The 16,639-nt window shown below is 45.5% G+C and overlaps 1 protein-coding gene across 1 annotated transcript in view; it reads left to right on the forward strand.

Moving 5' to 3' along the window:
• Positions 1–12,486: 12,486 nt before the first annotated feature.
• The window catches only part of ccdc186 (coiled-coil domain-containing protein 186), a 70,749-nt gene continuing 66,596 nt past the window's right edge, over positions 12,487–16,639 (forward strand). Inside the window, exons 1-2 of the mRNA XM_056297306.1 lie at positions 12,487–12,595; positions 15,078–16,093. Coding sequence (XP_056153281.1) covers positions 15,132–16,093 — 962 coding nt within the window. The 5' untranslated portion in view covers positions 12,487–12,595; positions 15,078–15,131. The remainder of the gene's footprint in view (positions 12,596–15,077; positions 16,094–16,639) is intronic.

Consider the following 16,639-nt stretch of genomic DNA (forward strand, 5'->3'; position numbering starts at 1 on the left):
CAAGGTACGCACAGATCGAGAAAGAGTGCTTACCCAGCGTCTGGGCATGTGAAAGGTTCGAGAAGTACTTGTTTGGGCTTGACAATTTCAGACTTGTCACCGATCATAAACCACTAGTGCCTCTCATGAACAGCAAAGACTTGGATAATGTGCCCATTAGGTGCCAGAGACTGTTAATGAGGCTGATGCGTTTCAATGCAGTGGCTGAATACGCACCAGGCAAAACTTTAGCTGTGGCTGATGCACTCTCCAGAGGCCCAGAGCAGTGCTACGGAGATGGTGCTTCTCATGATGATGTTGCAGCGCACATTGATGCCATCGTGTGCCAGGTGCCTGCCACACCTCAAAGGATGCAGGAGATAAAACAGAGCACGGATGGGGATCTGCAGCTCCAGACAGTGTTGGGCTTCATCAGACACGGCTGGCCTGAGTATGTCGATAAAGTGCCGGAGACAGTCAGAGACTTTTATCAGGTGAGAGGGGAGTTATCTGCGGTAGATGGTTTAGTCATCAGAGGCAGTCGTATTGTCATTCCCACAGAGATGAGGGAGGTGATCTTAGACAGAATACACGACGGGCACCAGGGGATAGTTAAGTGCAGAGAGAGAGCTAGCCAGTCAGTGTGGTGGCCCAAAATGACAGAGCACATTACAACAAAGATACAGCAATGTCAATTCTGCAGAGAACACAAGAACACACAGAGAAAAGAGCCTTTAATGTCAAGTGAGCTCCCATCCAGACCATGGCAGAAAGTTGGCATAGACCTGTGTGAGTACAAAAAGCAAAACTACTTGATAGTGTCTGACTATTATTCCAGGTTTTTGGAGATCCTAAATCTACCAACAACTACTAGCAGTCAGGTTGTAGCTAGGCTGAAGGCTACATTTGCACGTTTTGGTATCCCTGAAATTGTAGTTAGTGATAATGGGCCACAGCTAGTTTCAGAAGAGATGAGGAGGTTCAGTGAGGATTATGATTTCATCCATGTGACTTCAAGCCCACACTACCCCCAGAGTAATGGACAGGCAGAGAGGGCTGTTCAGATAGCCAAAAGCATATTAAGACAGGAAGACCCTCTCCTCGCCCTGTTGACATACAGAGCTACACCCTCTTCTTCCACTGGAGCCAGTCCAGCGGAATTGCTCATGGGTAGGAGACTCAGAACCACCTTACCCACATTGCAGCATAACCTGAAACCGGCCTGGCCTAAAGAGGAACTGATCAAAACCGCTGACGCCGCAGCCAAATCGAGGCAGGCTTTCTACTACAACCGCAGGAACGGCGTGCGGACACTGCGCCCACTGAACTCGGGTGACGCAGTACTCACCAAACCTGATGGACAGAAAACATGGACAATGCCAGCAGTTGTTCACAGTCAGAGCTCCACTCCCAGATCCTACATAGTGGAGACAGCTCAAGCTGAACATTACAGAAGGAACAGGCGCCACCTGTTGGCCACACCCAAAACACTCACCTTTGTCAGCAGGGATCCTGTCCAACGTCACTCCAGGGGAGAGTGGAAACACGGATGAGTCCCGAGCAGCAGAAATGCCAACTTCCACACCATATGTTACTCGCTCTGGCAGGGTGAGCAAGCCTGCAATCCGGCTGGATTTGTGAGGCGTATGGACTTGTGTATTGTGGGGGATTTTTTATTTTTTGTGAAAAGGGGGGTGATATACAGGTTAGAAAATCATCTTAGAGGGGGAGATGTAATGAATGAAAGGTCACGTGTTTAACTTGACCTACTCACGGGTGTACGTGCAGTGCGTGTGACGTATACAGGAAGTGAGAAGCGCATGTTATGGAGGTTGTATGTCGGATGAACGCTAGTAAAAGCTACACAGTTAAGAACCTACGAAATCGGCTCGTTCTTGAATTATTCTTATGTCAGTAAGACAAGGCGTCTACGGACATTACAGACTTAGCAACAGTAACTAAGGAGGGCGGGCTTTAGCGAAGGGGCGGTAACATGGGGATTCGAACCGGCGATCCCCGTGTTGATAGGCAACGGAAGAGACCGCCACACCACCCGAACGCCCACTGTCTGTGTTTTGTCAGTTTGCATGGAAAACAAAAAAGCAACCCTGTTGTTAGCTGAGCTGTGGAATGCATGCCAGGCTCCACTCTCTAGTCTGTGTGCCGTGTTTAGACAAGAGTCGGTCCTGTGCTTGGCTGCTTGCATGGTGTGTAATTATAACCACTAGCAGACACCAAATTACTGGCTTTGGATTAAACAGGTATAACTGCTGGTGGGGTCTCAAGAAAAGACAAGAGTGCAAATGTATGAGTGTGTGTTGCTCTCCGGGGGTGTAGGGGTGCACTCTTCCATTTGCCAGCCAGTTTTTCCTTATAGGAAACTTACCTGTAATCATATCAGTGTTGCTGGGAAATGAAAGGTGCTGCCTGAACATTGGATTCCCCCCAATCACAATGTGTTCCAACACTCATTGTGCAGTAAGGCTGATCACGCTTCTTCATGTTGCAGGATGAAGTTAAACTGTTGGGTGAAGGTTTGAATTCTGTAGTTCCAACTGGCAATGTGCTGGTAGGGGTAGCTATTTTTTATTTTTTTTAAAACTACATTACAATGCATGCAACAACATGCATAAAATAATGTACCTGATACCTGCAGTATTTCTGATCATCATTCAACTAATCTTCATACAAGTAATGTTGTCCCTTTCAGGGGATGACCCTACTGTTATGCAAGCTGAGTCCCAAAGAGAAACTGATGCTGTGGGAGGACTGTGAGCTGGTGACAACATGGTCTGTGGGTGCCTTCAGTGCACCATCCAACACCATCTACTTGTATGACAGCATCCAGGAGAACGCAAAGGAAATAGGTCATGTTACAGATCCAAAAGATCAACCTGCAGCGTTACAATCTCCGTTGCTCTCGAGTTGTGCTTATCATCCAGACCAACCCTGTTTTACCACTAACTGGCTGACACGGGGCCGGTGCCTGGCCAGAGAACCGGTGAACCTCTTCATGAACTGTACCGCACTTCCACTTGTTTGAGGAGACAGCAGCAGTGTAACCAGAGCATGCTGTTAACTTGATGTGTTTCCAGGTCATACAAAACCATGCACCCACAATATCTAAGTTTCTGATGGCTGAATTATTATTAAAAAAATGGCGTCCGGGTGGCGTAGCGGTCTATTCCGTTGCTTACCAACACGGGGATTCGAATCGGTGATCCCCGTGTTACAGCCGGCTTGGTCGGGCATCCCTACACACACAACTGGTCGTGTCTGCGGGTGGGAAGCCGGATGTGGGTATGTGTCCTGGTCGCTGCACTAGCGCCTCCTCTGGTCGGTCGGGGTACTCTTCCTGTCCTCTGCATCTTCCTCTGTCACATCTGTCACATCTGTCAGGTTCCTCTGTCTGTTTGTAATGTGACGCAATATGGCCTGGAGTAGCGACCTGCACAGGTCTACCACAGTCTCGGTATTTGGGGAAATAGCCATAGGGGGCGTACGTATTACACACGAGAACGTCACAGGGGGTGTGCTTGACAGACATGACTTACTCGTGTCGGTAATGTGGCTTACATAAACCTTTTATTGTTTTACATAACAGTGACTTTCAAAACACTAGAATAAAAGACGCAAATGCGTCTCCCTTACCATGATGAAAAGCGCTATATAAAATGCAAATGGATTGACGGATTGATTGACTGATTGATGACGTACAATGTCGTGCATGTTAGCAGGTTAACGTTATAGCAACCCTAACCCTAACCCTAACCCAACACATAAAAAGCACAAGCAACGTTTGAAGGCGGCCCTGGAAGGGCTGCGGTTGGTTTACGTCTCTCGGCAGTATATTGCCCCTGAAAGAAGGCAATGACCCCGTCATTGTCCCGGTGCTTTTCATAACAACTGACGCCCATGGCCTTGATAGCGATGTCTGTGTTTATGGGGCTGCAGGGTACCCACTAGCACAGGGGTCCCCAATGGGCGGCCGGCGGGCCACGTCCGGCCCGTGACGGGTTGATTTATGGTCCGCGAGAATTTTTGGAGAAATGCCAGAAGGAAGTTTTTTTTTATTCCCTACCACAAAATTTTTTTTTTAATTTCTTAGTAAAAGTAAGACTAGTAATATATCGAAAAATAGATGAAAGATCTCTGTTTAAATTATAATACCTGCAACGTATCGACACCAAAACAAACTAACGAACAACATGCTGCTGGAGGCTGAGTGGCCCGTGGTTTTAAAAGTGGCCCTAAAAGTGGCCCGCTATGAAAAGTAATTGGGGACCCCTGCACTAGCATGACATAACACTGGCGTAACCTGTGCGCACTGTTTATTCATCCGTGCCCTAATTATTACACATCTGTGCCTCTAGTTTGACTGCTAACAAACATCCGACGCATGACAGTAGCATTAAAGCTACCCTGTGACGAGACCAATGGACTCACCTACTCTAGGCTCCTTTATGCTCTCGGTAACCCGCTAAAGGCTCGCTGGCTGATCGGTCGGCCCCTTCGGAGCGCAGTACAACGCCGGGTCGAATCCCGCAGCGGGCGGGAATATGCTTGGTTACATTTTGGCAGCGGTGGGATCCGGAAGCGCGCAGATCCTCGTAAGTCTCTTCGGAGCGCGGGAATAACGAAGCGCTTCCGGGAGAGGGTGTACCCGAGCACATTCCCGCCCCCCGCGGGGCTCGATCCGGGGTTCTACTGTACCACGAGGCGACGTCGCTAACCGGTCGACTGAAGCGGCCGATCCAGCCAAGAGTAGCTGGCTGCGGACAAAATGGCGGACCTCCGCAAGAGGCACCTCCGCAGTAGACAGGACCGTCACGTGACCTCCGCAGTTGCCAGGAGCATGCGCAAGAGCCACTTGACATTTCGAATGTACTTTCTCCATATCGGTAACAGTTCTACCCACGCTCGCTGGATTCTTCGATACATTAAGTTTGATAGACAACATTGAATAAAACCTTAGAAAAGACAACTAACCGTTTAAAGTATCTTATTACCGCTGTCGCAGTATCTTCTACTTCTTTCCGTTTTATGGCGGATTGATCTTAAAAACAACACGAAGAAGACCAACGCCCGTTTTTTTGTCAACCGCGGAGGTCACGTGATGGTCCTGTCAACTGCGGAGGTGCCTCTTGCGGAGGTCCGCCATCTTGTCTGCAGCCTGATGCGTCTCGATCCAGCGGCTGGTCGGCCAGCGAGCCTCTAGTAGGTTCCGCTCTCATGGCCTAATTCGCCTATGTCACCCCTTTGTGACAATTTCATGCTATTTTTGTACTTTCGTTTTCCTGTTTACTTTCTGATGATGTAAGCCGCGCCTGAACTGAATGCTGTCGACCTGACCTGCACTCTTGACTGGTATGATACTATTTGGCGCTAATGCCATTTGGAAACACTAATTTAACTGCTAATTGCTGATTCTTATTGGTTGCTTTGGATAAAAGCATCTGCTGAATGAGTAAATGTGGATGACAGAGCAGGGATCTATGCAACGAAGTGTCCGCTGAACCGAGGGGGCCCAGGAGTACATCTGTCACCATCTTACAATGCTGTGGTTGCAACTATTCACCAAGCCTCGGTGGATAGGACACATGGCCATTGTAACTAGTTAATGGTCACACCCATATTTGCATATGAAACGGGTCGTTGGTTTGGGTCGTTACGCCCCTGTACTGTTTATAAGGGTGGGGAGACCTGCAGTCACTGTATTGTTTATAAGGGTGGGGGCACCTGCAGTCACTGTATTGTTTATAAGGGTGGGGGCACCTGCAGTCACTGTATTGTTTATAAGGGTGGGGAGACCTGCAGTCACTGTATTGTTTATAAGGGTGGGGACACCTGCAGTCACTGTATTGTTTATAAGGGTGGGGGCACCTGCAGTCACTGTATTGTTTATAAGGGTGGGGACACCTGCAGTCACTGTATTGTTTATAAGGGTGGGGGTACCTACAGTCACTGTATTGTTTATAAGGGTGGGGTACCTGCAGTCACTGTATTGTTTATAAGGGTGGGGAAACCTGCAGTCACTGTATTGTTTATAAGGGTGGGGTACCTGCAGTCACTGTATTGTTTATAAGGGTGGGGACACCTGCAGTCACTGTACTGTTTATAAGGGTGGGGTACCTGCAGTCACTGTATTGTTTATAAGGGTGGGGAAACCTGCAGTCACTGTATTGTTTATAAGGGTGGGGTACCTGCAGTCACTGTATTGTTTATAAGGGTGGGGACACCTGCAGTCACTGTACTGTTTATAAGGGTGGGGTACCTGCAGTCACTGTATTGTTTATAAGGGTGGGGACACCTGCAGTCACTGTATTGTTTATAAGGGTGGGTACCTGTAGTCAGGTGAGACTGAAGAGGTCGTTTAGATGATGATGAGACGTTTCTCTCAATAAGCGTTGTGTCCACATGAAGTGATTGAACTTTATATGACTGAAATCATGTGTTCAAGAAACATGGCTTAAGCCAGCATTAGACTTTCTTATTAAACGATGTGATAGTGTAAGTATGGCCCTGTGATGGCCTGGCGGCCTGTCCGGGGTGTCTCCCCGCCTGCCGCCCAGTGACTGCTGGTATAGGCTCCAGCATCCCCACAACCCTGAGAGCAGGATAAGCGGTTTGGATAATGGACGGAAGGATGGACGAGAGTGTATGTAGAGAACGAGGGGAGGGCAATGGAGGAGGATGTATAGCATTTTTAAAGCAAGGAATACAGAATCAAAATCCACCATAACTCCCCCCCCCCCCCCAAAGTCACAACAGGCGACGTTAGTCTTGGTCATGGTCCGACAGTCTATCGGTCAGTAATCTGTCTTCTATTTAGACGGAGTCAAACCCCAAACAAACCACACGTCCTTACATGATCCAAACATTTGAATGCATAAAAATTTAACATAAATCCTAACGACCCCCCACCCCCGTGATCCTTTGAGCAAAACAGGTGTTATACTGTGCCCCCCCCCCCCGGTCGCTGCAGTATTTAAAATGTGTGTGTTGTTTTACTGATGGAAGGAAATTAAAGCAATGACATGGGCTGCTAACTCCGCCTAAATGCGGCTCTTTGGTCTCATCTAACAGAACCAGAGTCGTGTTTCTTGGCCATGTAGGTTTGCACTACATGGGATGTGACTCTGGTTTCGTGGCTCTCTCGGTGTGCTTAACATAGAATAACAACACGACAACACTACGATCTTCACGTATATACACAAGGACTGACTTACACAGGGGAAATAAGAGGTGCCAAGGTGCAGAGGATATATCAGAGATGCTGAAATACATGTCAGCAGGTTACTTGTGAGTGGTACTGCAATACTTATATAGTATTGGACGTGTGTATCTTCCCAGTAGCTGGTTTTTCTATCCAAGATGATAAAAGGTGGTGCAGAAATGGAAGCAGAAATGGTCAGGGACGTTCATTTATGTACAAATCCACTCTTCTCGTGCTTTATCGATAAGGTCTGGTGGACCGGGTCGCGGTGCTTTGTCATTTTAAAAAGTGGCTCCCCAGGAAAAAAGTTTGGGAAACACTCTTCTAGAACACTAGATAGAAACATAGTGTGCGGTGGAGTTTCTGCCATGCAGGTGCTTTGCGTTGTACTAGTTTCTCTTCTTTTTTTTAATTGCAAAAAAAAATACACATACCGGAATCAACATAACAGCAATGTGCACACAACTTCAAACAGAAACTCACAAAGAACAAAACAGACTCCACATTTAAAATATAACAATGTCCTGTATTGTGGTGAATTCGGGGGGGGGGGGCAGCTCGGGAACCGCCGCAGCCGGGTACCCCTCGAATTCGCTACATTATAATGAAAAAATACATACACTGCATGAAAAATAATAAAAGAAAGAAAAACAATTGCATTAAAATCGAAAATAAATAAAAGAGTAAAGGGGCAACTAGTCACAGAACTGTCAGGGGGCTCTTTAAAGATATTGTCATCGTAGTTAAACAGTTGTGTACTCTTGTTGTCTTCTAGTGATCTAATAGCATTTAGGAGAGATTCACGCTGCAGCAGGAAATGTGACCAATAAGGACGGGGATTCGAACATTTCTGCTTGTGTACAAAGAATTTTCCAATGACATGTAAAAACTACATGATCCAAGACTTTTTAATTTGTGACTCGCCATAATAACAAACTATGTCTGTTAGGTAAAGGAATGTGTGATGTTGGCATTTAAGAAAGTATGAGATCCCAGAACTTTCCAAAACTCATTTGTTCCTGAACAACTAAAAAGTAAATGAGGAGGAGTCTCTTCACCGCTTCCACGAGGCGTGCGGCAGCATCAACACGCGGGAGCTTTGCTAGAAGAGTGTTAGTTGTGTTTATGTTGTGTAGGAGCTTGACATGAATCTTTTACCTTATTTGAAATACAGTATTTATATGGTGACAACCAAGCCGTCCTCCAGTAAATGTCCTCAGCACAAGAATTCCAGCAGGACTCGCCTCTAGCTATCACTTCATTTATTCCTTCTTTGGAAGATTCTTCTGATGTGTTGACATGACATGACATGACATGACACGACATGACATGACATGACATGACATGACATGACATGACATGACATTATATTACATTGCATTACATGACATGACATGACATGACATTATATTACATTGCATTACATTACAGTCATTTCGCCGACGCTTTTATCCAAAGCGACTTACAATAAGTGCATCATTTAACGTAGGAAATCAGGAGAACTACTAGTCATCAGAGGTCATAAGTGCATCTAAACAAGCATCTAAGAGCAAAATCAGTGCTAAAGTAAAAGTGCAAGCAGGAGATGTTTTTCTTTTTTAAAGGAGTGAATACAATAAGTGCTAAGAGCAAGTAACAGGGTAGTAGTTCTTGAAGAGGTGAGTTTTCAACCTGCGCTGAAAGATGGGCAGCGACTCCGCTGTCCTGACATCAGTGGGGAGTTCAGTCCACCACTGTGGGGCCAGGACAGAACAGAGCCGGGACCGGGTCGATCAGCAGCAGGGGCCTCTGAGCGATGGGGTAACCAGGCGCCCCGAGGCCGCAGAGCGAAGTGGTCTGGCGGGGGTGTAGGGCTTGACCATGGCCTGGAGACAGGAAGGAGCTGTTCCTTTCACTGCCCTGTAGGCTAGCACCAGAGTCTTAAACCGGATGCCAGCAGCTACTGGGAGCCAGTGTAGAGACATGAGAAGGGGAGTTGTTGCGTGGGAGAACTTGGGGCGGTTGAACAGCAGACGAGCTGCAGCTTTCTGAACAAGCTCCAGAGGTCTGATGGCCGACGCCGGGGCGCCAGCTAGGAGGGAGTATGTTTATTGTTACATTTTTTTTGCCAGTGAGTTCAATTCCACCTAACATTATCAACGGAAGCATAGTTCTAGTCTCCCCGCCGCATAGATGGCTTTTAATTACCGAGTCAATCCAAGAGGCCGTGCATGTGGTATGGAATTAAACTCTAAATGGATTGGAAAGTCATGAACCGCCATAAACTGTTCATAGGATAAAACATTGCCAAAACCATCAAAGAGGTCTAGACTGGGATTAATGTGTCTGCGCTGCCATTTTGGAAAACACAATGATTTATTCCTCGTGGTAATATCAGTGTTGTTCCAAAGAAGTGATTTATGAGGAGAACAAGTTGTGGATGGAGGCCAGTTTCCACACTACAAGGGCTTGCTGATGGCATTTAGATAAACGAACAGGTGACGTATTTGCTAGATAATTGCATTTTAGAAGGAACGAAAGGCCCCCAGTTTTATTGAAAATTGTGTTCGGGGTAATACCAAATTGATATGGGGTCTGAGAGACATCTTTTCAGCCAGTTTATTTTAAAGGTATTTACAGCGTCATTAAAGTCCACAAACTCAAGACTACCCTCCTGTGTAGAATTGGAAAGTGCAGTTTTTTTTTAAGTCTCTGTGAATTGTTTTTCCTTATAAAATCCAAAAAGGTTTTCTTTATTTCTTTAACTGTACAGTCTTGAATATATAGCGACAAAGATGGGTCGACCAAGCGGGACAGACCTTCTGCCCCGGAGAGGAGCACCCTCCCAATAACAGAGAGATCCCCCCTGAAGCCAAAGGTTAAAAATATCTCTGACCTTTTTTATTTGACTAGTATAATTTTGGTGTTGCTTATCTACCAGGTGTTTGGTAACATGCATGCCTATATACTTGACAGATTACTTAACGGGAAGACCCCCGATTACAGAATCAGAACATCCATCCATCCTTCCATCCATCATCCAAACCGCTTATCCTGCTCTCAGGGTCACAGGGGGGAGAACATTCATGTAAGGACAAAATTTCACACTTTGGTAAATTTAGTTTTAAACCTGAGGCATTTCAGAATTGATCGGTTAAGTTAATGACATGGGGTAATTGACTTTTGTCTTCTGGAAATAAGGTCGTGTCATCTGCCAACTGAGAAATCCTCATTTCTTTATTAAAAATAGAGATTCCTTGTAAACTTCTGCCACTGGTGATATTCAAAGATAATAGTTCTGTAACCAAAGCAAATAAAAGAGCAGACATTTGGCAACCTTGGCGTACCCCTCTGTTAACTGGAAATCTTTGAGAAGTGTCAAAATTAAGCGATACGGAGCTATTTATATTCCTCTATAACATATCAGTTACGCACACAAATCTATCCCCAAAGTCAAATAGTTGCAGAGTTTGAGAAAGAAAGCTACGTTCAGTTGTGTCAAATGCCTTGTAAAAGTCTGAAAACAAAACGAGAGCCTCAGAGTTTACTTCATCCGCATAGACCAACAGGTCAAACACTAATCTAATATTGCTGTTTATATGTCAGCTTTTCATAAAGCCAGTTTGAGTTTCTGCTATTATTTGAGCCAGTCCTTTTCTTAATCTATTAGCATAGACCAAGGCCAAAATCTTGTAATCTATAGATAGAAGGGTCATTGGGCGCCAGTTATCTATTGATAAAGGATCTTTCTCGGCCTTTGGTATGAGGGACATTATGCCTTGTTCCATCGTAGGGACCATCTCCCCCTGGCTGATACATCCCTTATACATGTTGAACAGTGGTCCACCAATGATTTCCCAAAAATGAGTGTAGAATTCAGCAGACAGGCCACCAATTTCTGGGGATTTGCCTCTCTTCTTTGAGAATAGTGCAATCTTAATTTCATCGATAGATAGGTCAGCCTCTCATACTGATTTAAAGGTTATCACCTGTTCTAGGAATCTTGTTTTGAATTTGTTTAAGGAACTCCTCACTAGCTGAAGCGCTGAAGTTGGAATTACGCAGTTTTTCATAAAAAGCAGAGGCAGAAGCAGGGATGTGTTTCGGGTCTTTGCACAAGACACTGTCAATATTCAGAGCACTTAAGGAGTTTCTTTGGTAATTTCTTTTTTCTAGTGCAAACTAAATAAATAAAGGCCGCATTTTCCCCTTCTTGTTATACTATTTTTTTAAGAACTTTATTAACAAAAGTGTACAAAAATAGTATACAACAATGTCAATCAACAATAGTCACATTATCAAATGTACACAAGATTAGCACATATATTATCATAAACATTAACATAAATATGCCAGGGGGTTGTATAAAGTAAAACAAATAAATTACACACTTAACTAAATATTTTGTAAATCATAAAGTGCTTATATGTTTTTACAGCTTTTTTATTTTCACTATCAGATATTGATGAAATATATTGTTTGATATACGCAGACAGCTCAGGAAAATCAGGTTTCTTGCTAGAGAATTTAGATCTGTGGATATAAAATTCTGTTAAGATAATTAGCAAATTGATTAAATAATACTGAGAATCGAGGTTCCTATCAAATTCTGTATATCCAAACAATACATTTTTCCAACTCAGGGTGAAATGAGGGTAAACATGATCAATAATCAAACGAGACGACCTACTCTCCACAGTTGTTTAGTGTGTGGGCAAGACCAAAATAAATGAACCCATGTTTCATTAAACAAACCACAGACAGAACAACTCACATCAGTGTCCTTCTTAAGTCTCTGCAAACAATGATTAGTTGGATAGACTCTATGAATAATTTTGAAAGATCTTCTTCTTATTACTATTTACAGCAGGGGTCCCCAATTGCTTTTCATAGCGGGCCACTTTTAGGGCCACTTTTAAAACCACGGGCCACTCAACCTCCAGCAGCATGTTGTTCGTTAGTTTTGGGGTCGATACGTTGCAGGTATTATAATTTAAACAGATATTTTTCATCTATTTTTCGATATATTACCAGTCTTACTTTTACTAAGAACTTATTTTATTTTTTTTGGTAGGGAAATTAAAAAAATTCTTCCTTCTGGCATTTCTCCAAAAATTCTCGCGGACCATAAATCAACCCGTCGCGGGCCGGACGTGGCCCGCGGGCCGCCTATCGGGGACCCCCCTGATTTACAGTCTACCTGTCGAGTGTTGCGTCGCGATGACGTCACGGTCTACTGGGCGGTCATTCGCTGAACGCCAAAGTCGATCACGGCTCTGCGCCTGCGGTGGCCATATTTGTTGATGTGTCACCTCAGAGGGACTTGTTGAGGGGGATCAGCTGGTCGGACGGCAAGCTCAAAGTTCAACATAACCCCCTGGTTGCCGCAGACCTTAACCGCAAATGCGCCAATCGAATTCGGTGGGTGAAACTACAAACGCCCGCTGTATTTACTCGTCTTCTTCTTCTCCTCCTACCGTAATTCACGTCTCTCGGTAACGTTAGCTAGGTAGCGTTGCGCTGTGCCCGGCGTTAGCGACGCTGCTTAACAAGATGGCTCAGCTAGGCTAACTTAGCTAGCAGCCCGCTACGTGAGCTTACGTAGACGGCGTTAAGTCGAGAAACTCTCCTTACTCTTACGGACTCTCCGTGTCATCAACCTGCTTTTCATACTGGCTGAAAAGTCCCTGTCATTTTAATGCGTAGTTTTAGGGTTTGGGGAGGGGGGGGGGTGCTTTCACGACATAGGCTTTATGCTAGCTAGCAGCCGAAGTGCCGACTCGCTAACGTTAAAGCGGCTCAGTCAGGTTGGACGGATTGAAATACGGCGGGTCTTGTGTGTCCAAGCCGGCGTTTAGCATGTGATGGGTAACGGAACATTTAAAGTCGATTGGTGGCTTTATCCGGTGCCCTTTTAGTGGTCCTGGAAAGAGGAGCCCCAACGTTTATATCGGCTTAGTAGCTGCTAAGTGACATGGCACCTGTCAGTATCACAAGAATGATTGTTAATCAGTACCACAAGGGCAGCAGCATTAAAACGGTTGTTGTTGTTGTTGTTGTTGTTGTTGCTGCTGTTCACTGCAATTGTCAGCGTATGCTTTCGCTGTTGCCATGGAGTCACGCCCCCTTTGACGTTCAGCATCCGAGCTTCACAGTCACGCTTTTCAAGCACCTCATTACCGTCCTGCTACGTTTTTAAAAGGCACCGGCGACGTGGCTGTCCGTCCAGCGCAGGTTTTCTGTGGGGAGAGACGGAGCAGACAGTGCTGGTGAGACTGGAGTCCAAGGTACCATGTGCACATGTAGCTACAAGAGTCAGGGGTCACTGAATGATGTCAGTCTGGACATGGAAAAACAAATCAAATCACTGTAATATTCTGTCAGTCTTACCAGCTGTCTCAGAAGACCGTAAATGTTAATAAAGTTCTTTATCCGCGTTAATTGAGCTATGTAATACAGTGTGGGTGGCACTGGTCAGCGCGGGCGCCTCACAGCAAGAAGGTCCTGGGTTCGAGCCCCGGGGTAGTTCAACCTTGGGGGTCGTCCCGGGTCATCCTCTGTGTGGAGTTTGCACCCGTGTCTGCGTGGGTTTCATGTAGGTCAGGTGAATCTGCCATACTAAATTGTCCCTAGGTATGAATGAATGAATGTATGTTTGGGGGCGGGGGGGGCGTGTGGCAGCCTGTCCAGTGTCTCCCCACCTGCTGCCCAATGACTGCTGGGATAGGCTCCAGCATCCCTGCGACCCTGAGAGCAGGATAAGCGGTTCGGGTAATGGATGGATGAATAATACAGTGTGTGTGTGTGTTGGAGGGGGGTGTTGTCCTTCCTTCTGCCCATTATGAGAAATTAAAGAGAAATGATGCACTCTGTGCTCATGCTTTTGCCAGGGCTGAAGGATCTGGGAAAAGTAAACTTTGTTCATTGCAGGTTCAGTCAAGGGTTGGACTACATGTGTCAGTGGGGCGGGTAGCGTAATGTTAGATTGTATTTCTCTGTTTTGTTTCCTTCATTATCTGCTTCAGTGGTGGTAGTCGGCACACTGATACGCTACCGCATTTCCTGGTGCTGGTCTGAGGTAGAGGCATTCGTTTTATTTATAACTCATGTAGAGTTTCTCAGAACATACTGTCAAAACAAGTTAGGTTAAAACCATGGGTGCTGTCTTGTATTGGACTTTCTGATCGTTTTAGATTATTGTTTTTTAATTTCCTTTTCTGCATTGTTGTTTGCCAAGATACCTCTGTAAATAAAGGGATGCGTTGTACCAGGTATGAAATGAGCCCCGTCTCCTATGCCTTAGTGTTGTGTAATTATATTTGGTCACAGTCTTATCTATGCATCTGTTGGACGCAAAAAGCAGAAGGACCATGGGGAAAATAGTATAGCATCTGACCAAACTGAAGAAAACTACACAGACTTCTCGTTCAAGCTTTTCCCAGTGCTTTTAACTACTACTACTACTACTACTACTACTACTTTCGGCTGCTCCTGTTAGGGGTCGCCACAGCGGATCATCTGTTTCCATTTCTTGTGCTTCTAACAACAAATGAACTAGTTAGTATTATGTCTTAAAAGTGAAAGAACCAAGTGTATGTCGTGGCCCTGTTAATACCTGACTACACCGACGATAACCAGATGGTTTAGTGAGAGCTTTGAGCCTATTGAAGTGTTGACAGCACCACAGCCTTTACTGTTTCAAAATACACTCGAGATTGAGAATAGAAATTGAGAAAATGCAAATCATATTATGATGACTTATTGAAGTCAGGCGTTCCATATCACCATTTCTTAAGAGGGAAGTAGAATATCTCAAACTGCTTAGCAACCCAACTGGTTAACTGTTCTTTTCTTCCTCTCACTTAATCCCTCCCACCTGCATCTTGTTTACTTTTTCTTTCAGATGATGAGCTGATAGGGACCGTTGGAAGAGCTTGGTTCTGCTTCATCAAGTGACATGATGGAGGGATTGGAGGTCACTTGTGTATCAGAGGGGTCACCCCAGATCAGCCAGCTCAATGACGACAACAAAACTGAGGTGCATGAAGAAGACTATATCTGCCTCAGCAGTAGAGACGAGGCAGACCATCATAATCAAGCAGATAATGGAGCACAGTTTAACAGTAACTCAGTTGAGGTCACAGTGGATGTTCAAATGGAAGTACAGGCAGAGTTGAATGCTCAAGCGGAAAATCTAATGGAGGTCGGGGAGAGGGAGCAGGATGCTGATGGCAGGTTATTCCCAACAGCAGATTGCAGACCTGTTCATATGGTCTCAGTTGGGGCTTGTGAAGCCTCAGTAGCGCCAAAAGCTGCTTTGGGTGAGGTGGTCGAAAGTTCTCCCTCTGTTCTCAAAGGTTCAACAGAAACCTCATTGACTGTTGAGGTGAAGAAAGAATTGTCTGACCCATCTCTAAATGAAAAAATCCAGCCTTCACCCCCAAGTCCTAGATATTCCGAGGAAATATTGCCTGTTATCGGTGGTGGAACAGTAGAAAATTCCTTGTCCTCGACCCTCCAAAACGACTCTGAACACTTGCTTACAAACTCATTGCCGGGCAACAAGACGTTAAATAGCCCCTCCAACCTGGGCTCTGACCCAGTTGGCTGCTCAGTTGGTTCCAGCCCTCAAACCAGTGCCAACACCACAGTCCACACAAACTCTTTGTCTAACCCCTATGATACAGACTGCAGCCACAGACTTATCTCCCATATCCAGCGCTCGCTGTCCCAGGAGTCTCTGCTGGATGAGCTGGAGTCAGAGATTTTGGCCTATCAGCTGCCTAAGGGTGGAAGTGAAGAAGAGAGGAAAGGGAGCCCTCCTGTCAACGGCCTTCCCACGGACCAAGATGGCTGCATGGTGGTCTTGGAGAAGTGTGTCCAGTATAAGTACGCACAACAGGAGAAGGCTATAAAGAGGTAGACCATATTATTTGAAAATCTCATTGTTGCAAACTGAGTTTTACACTACTCTGCAGTTTAGCTAAAGTATTTGTATTAACCTCCTAAGTTACCCTTTTCAGAAATGTTAGAAATGTTTCAGAAACTCTTAATAACATTCTGGAAATGAATGCAAAGAATATCTATTAAAAGATTAGCTGTTTTTAAAGCTAGAATATACATGGCATACAGCCCCACAAATAGATGTGAACTAATCTTAGTTCAACTTTCCTTTCCCTTGGTTGGGGCAGCACGGTGGCACAGTGGTTAGCATGGGTGCCTCACAGCAAGAAGGTCCTGGGTTCGAATCCCGGGGTCGTCCAACCTTGGGGGTCATCCTGTGCTCTGTGTGGAGTTTGCATGTCCTCCCCGGGTCTGTGGTGGTCCAGTTTTCTCCACCATCAAAAGAAACATGCGCAAGGTTAACACTCCTGTCTCTGCCCCTGAGCAAGGCAGTGGGAAAAGAACGAGTTGGTCCCCAAGAGCAGCATGAAGGCAGCAGCCCACTGCTCCTAGCTACACAGA

Source organism: Lampris incognitus, chromosome 17, assembly GCF_029633865.1.
Source record: "Lampris incognitus isolate fLamInc1 chromosome 17, fLamInc1.hap2, whole genome shotgun sequence".
In the NCBI taxonomy this organism is placed as follows: domain Eukaryota; kingdom Metazoa; phylum Chordata; class Actinopteri; order Lampriformes; family Lampridae; genus Lampris; species Lampris incognitus.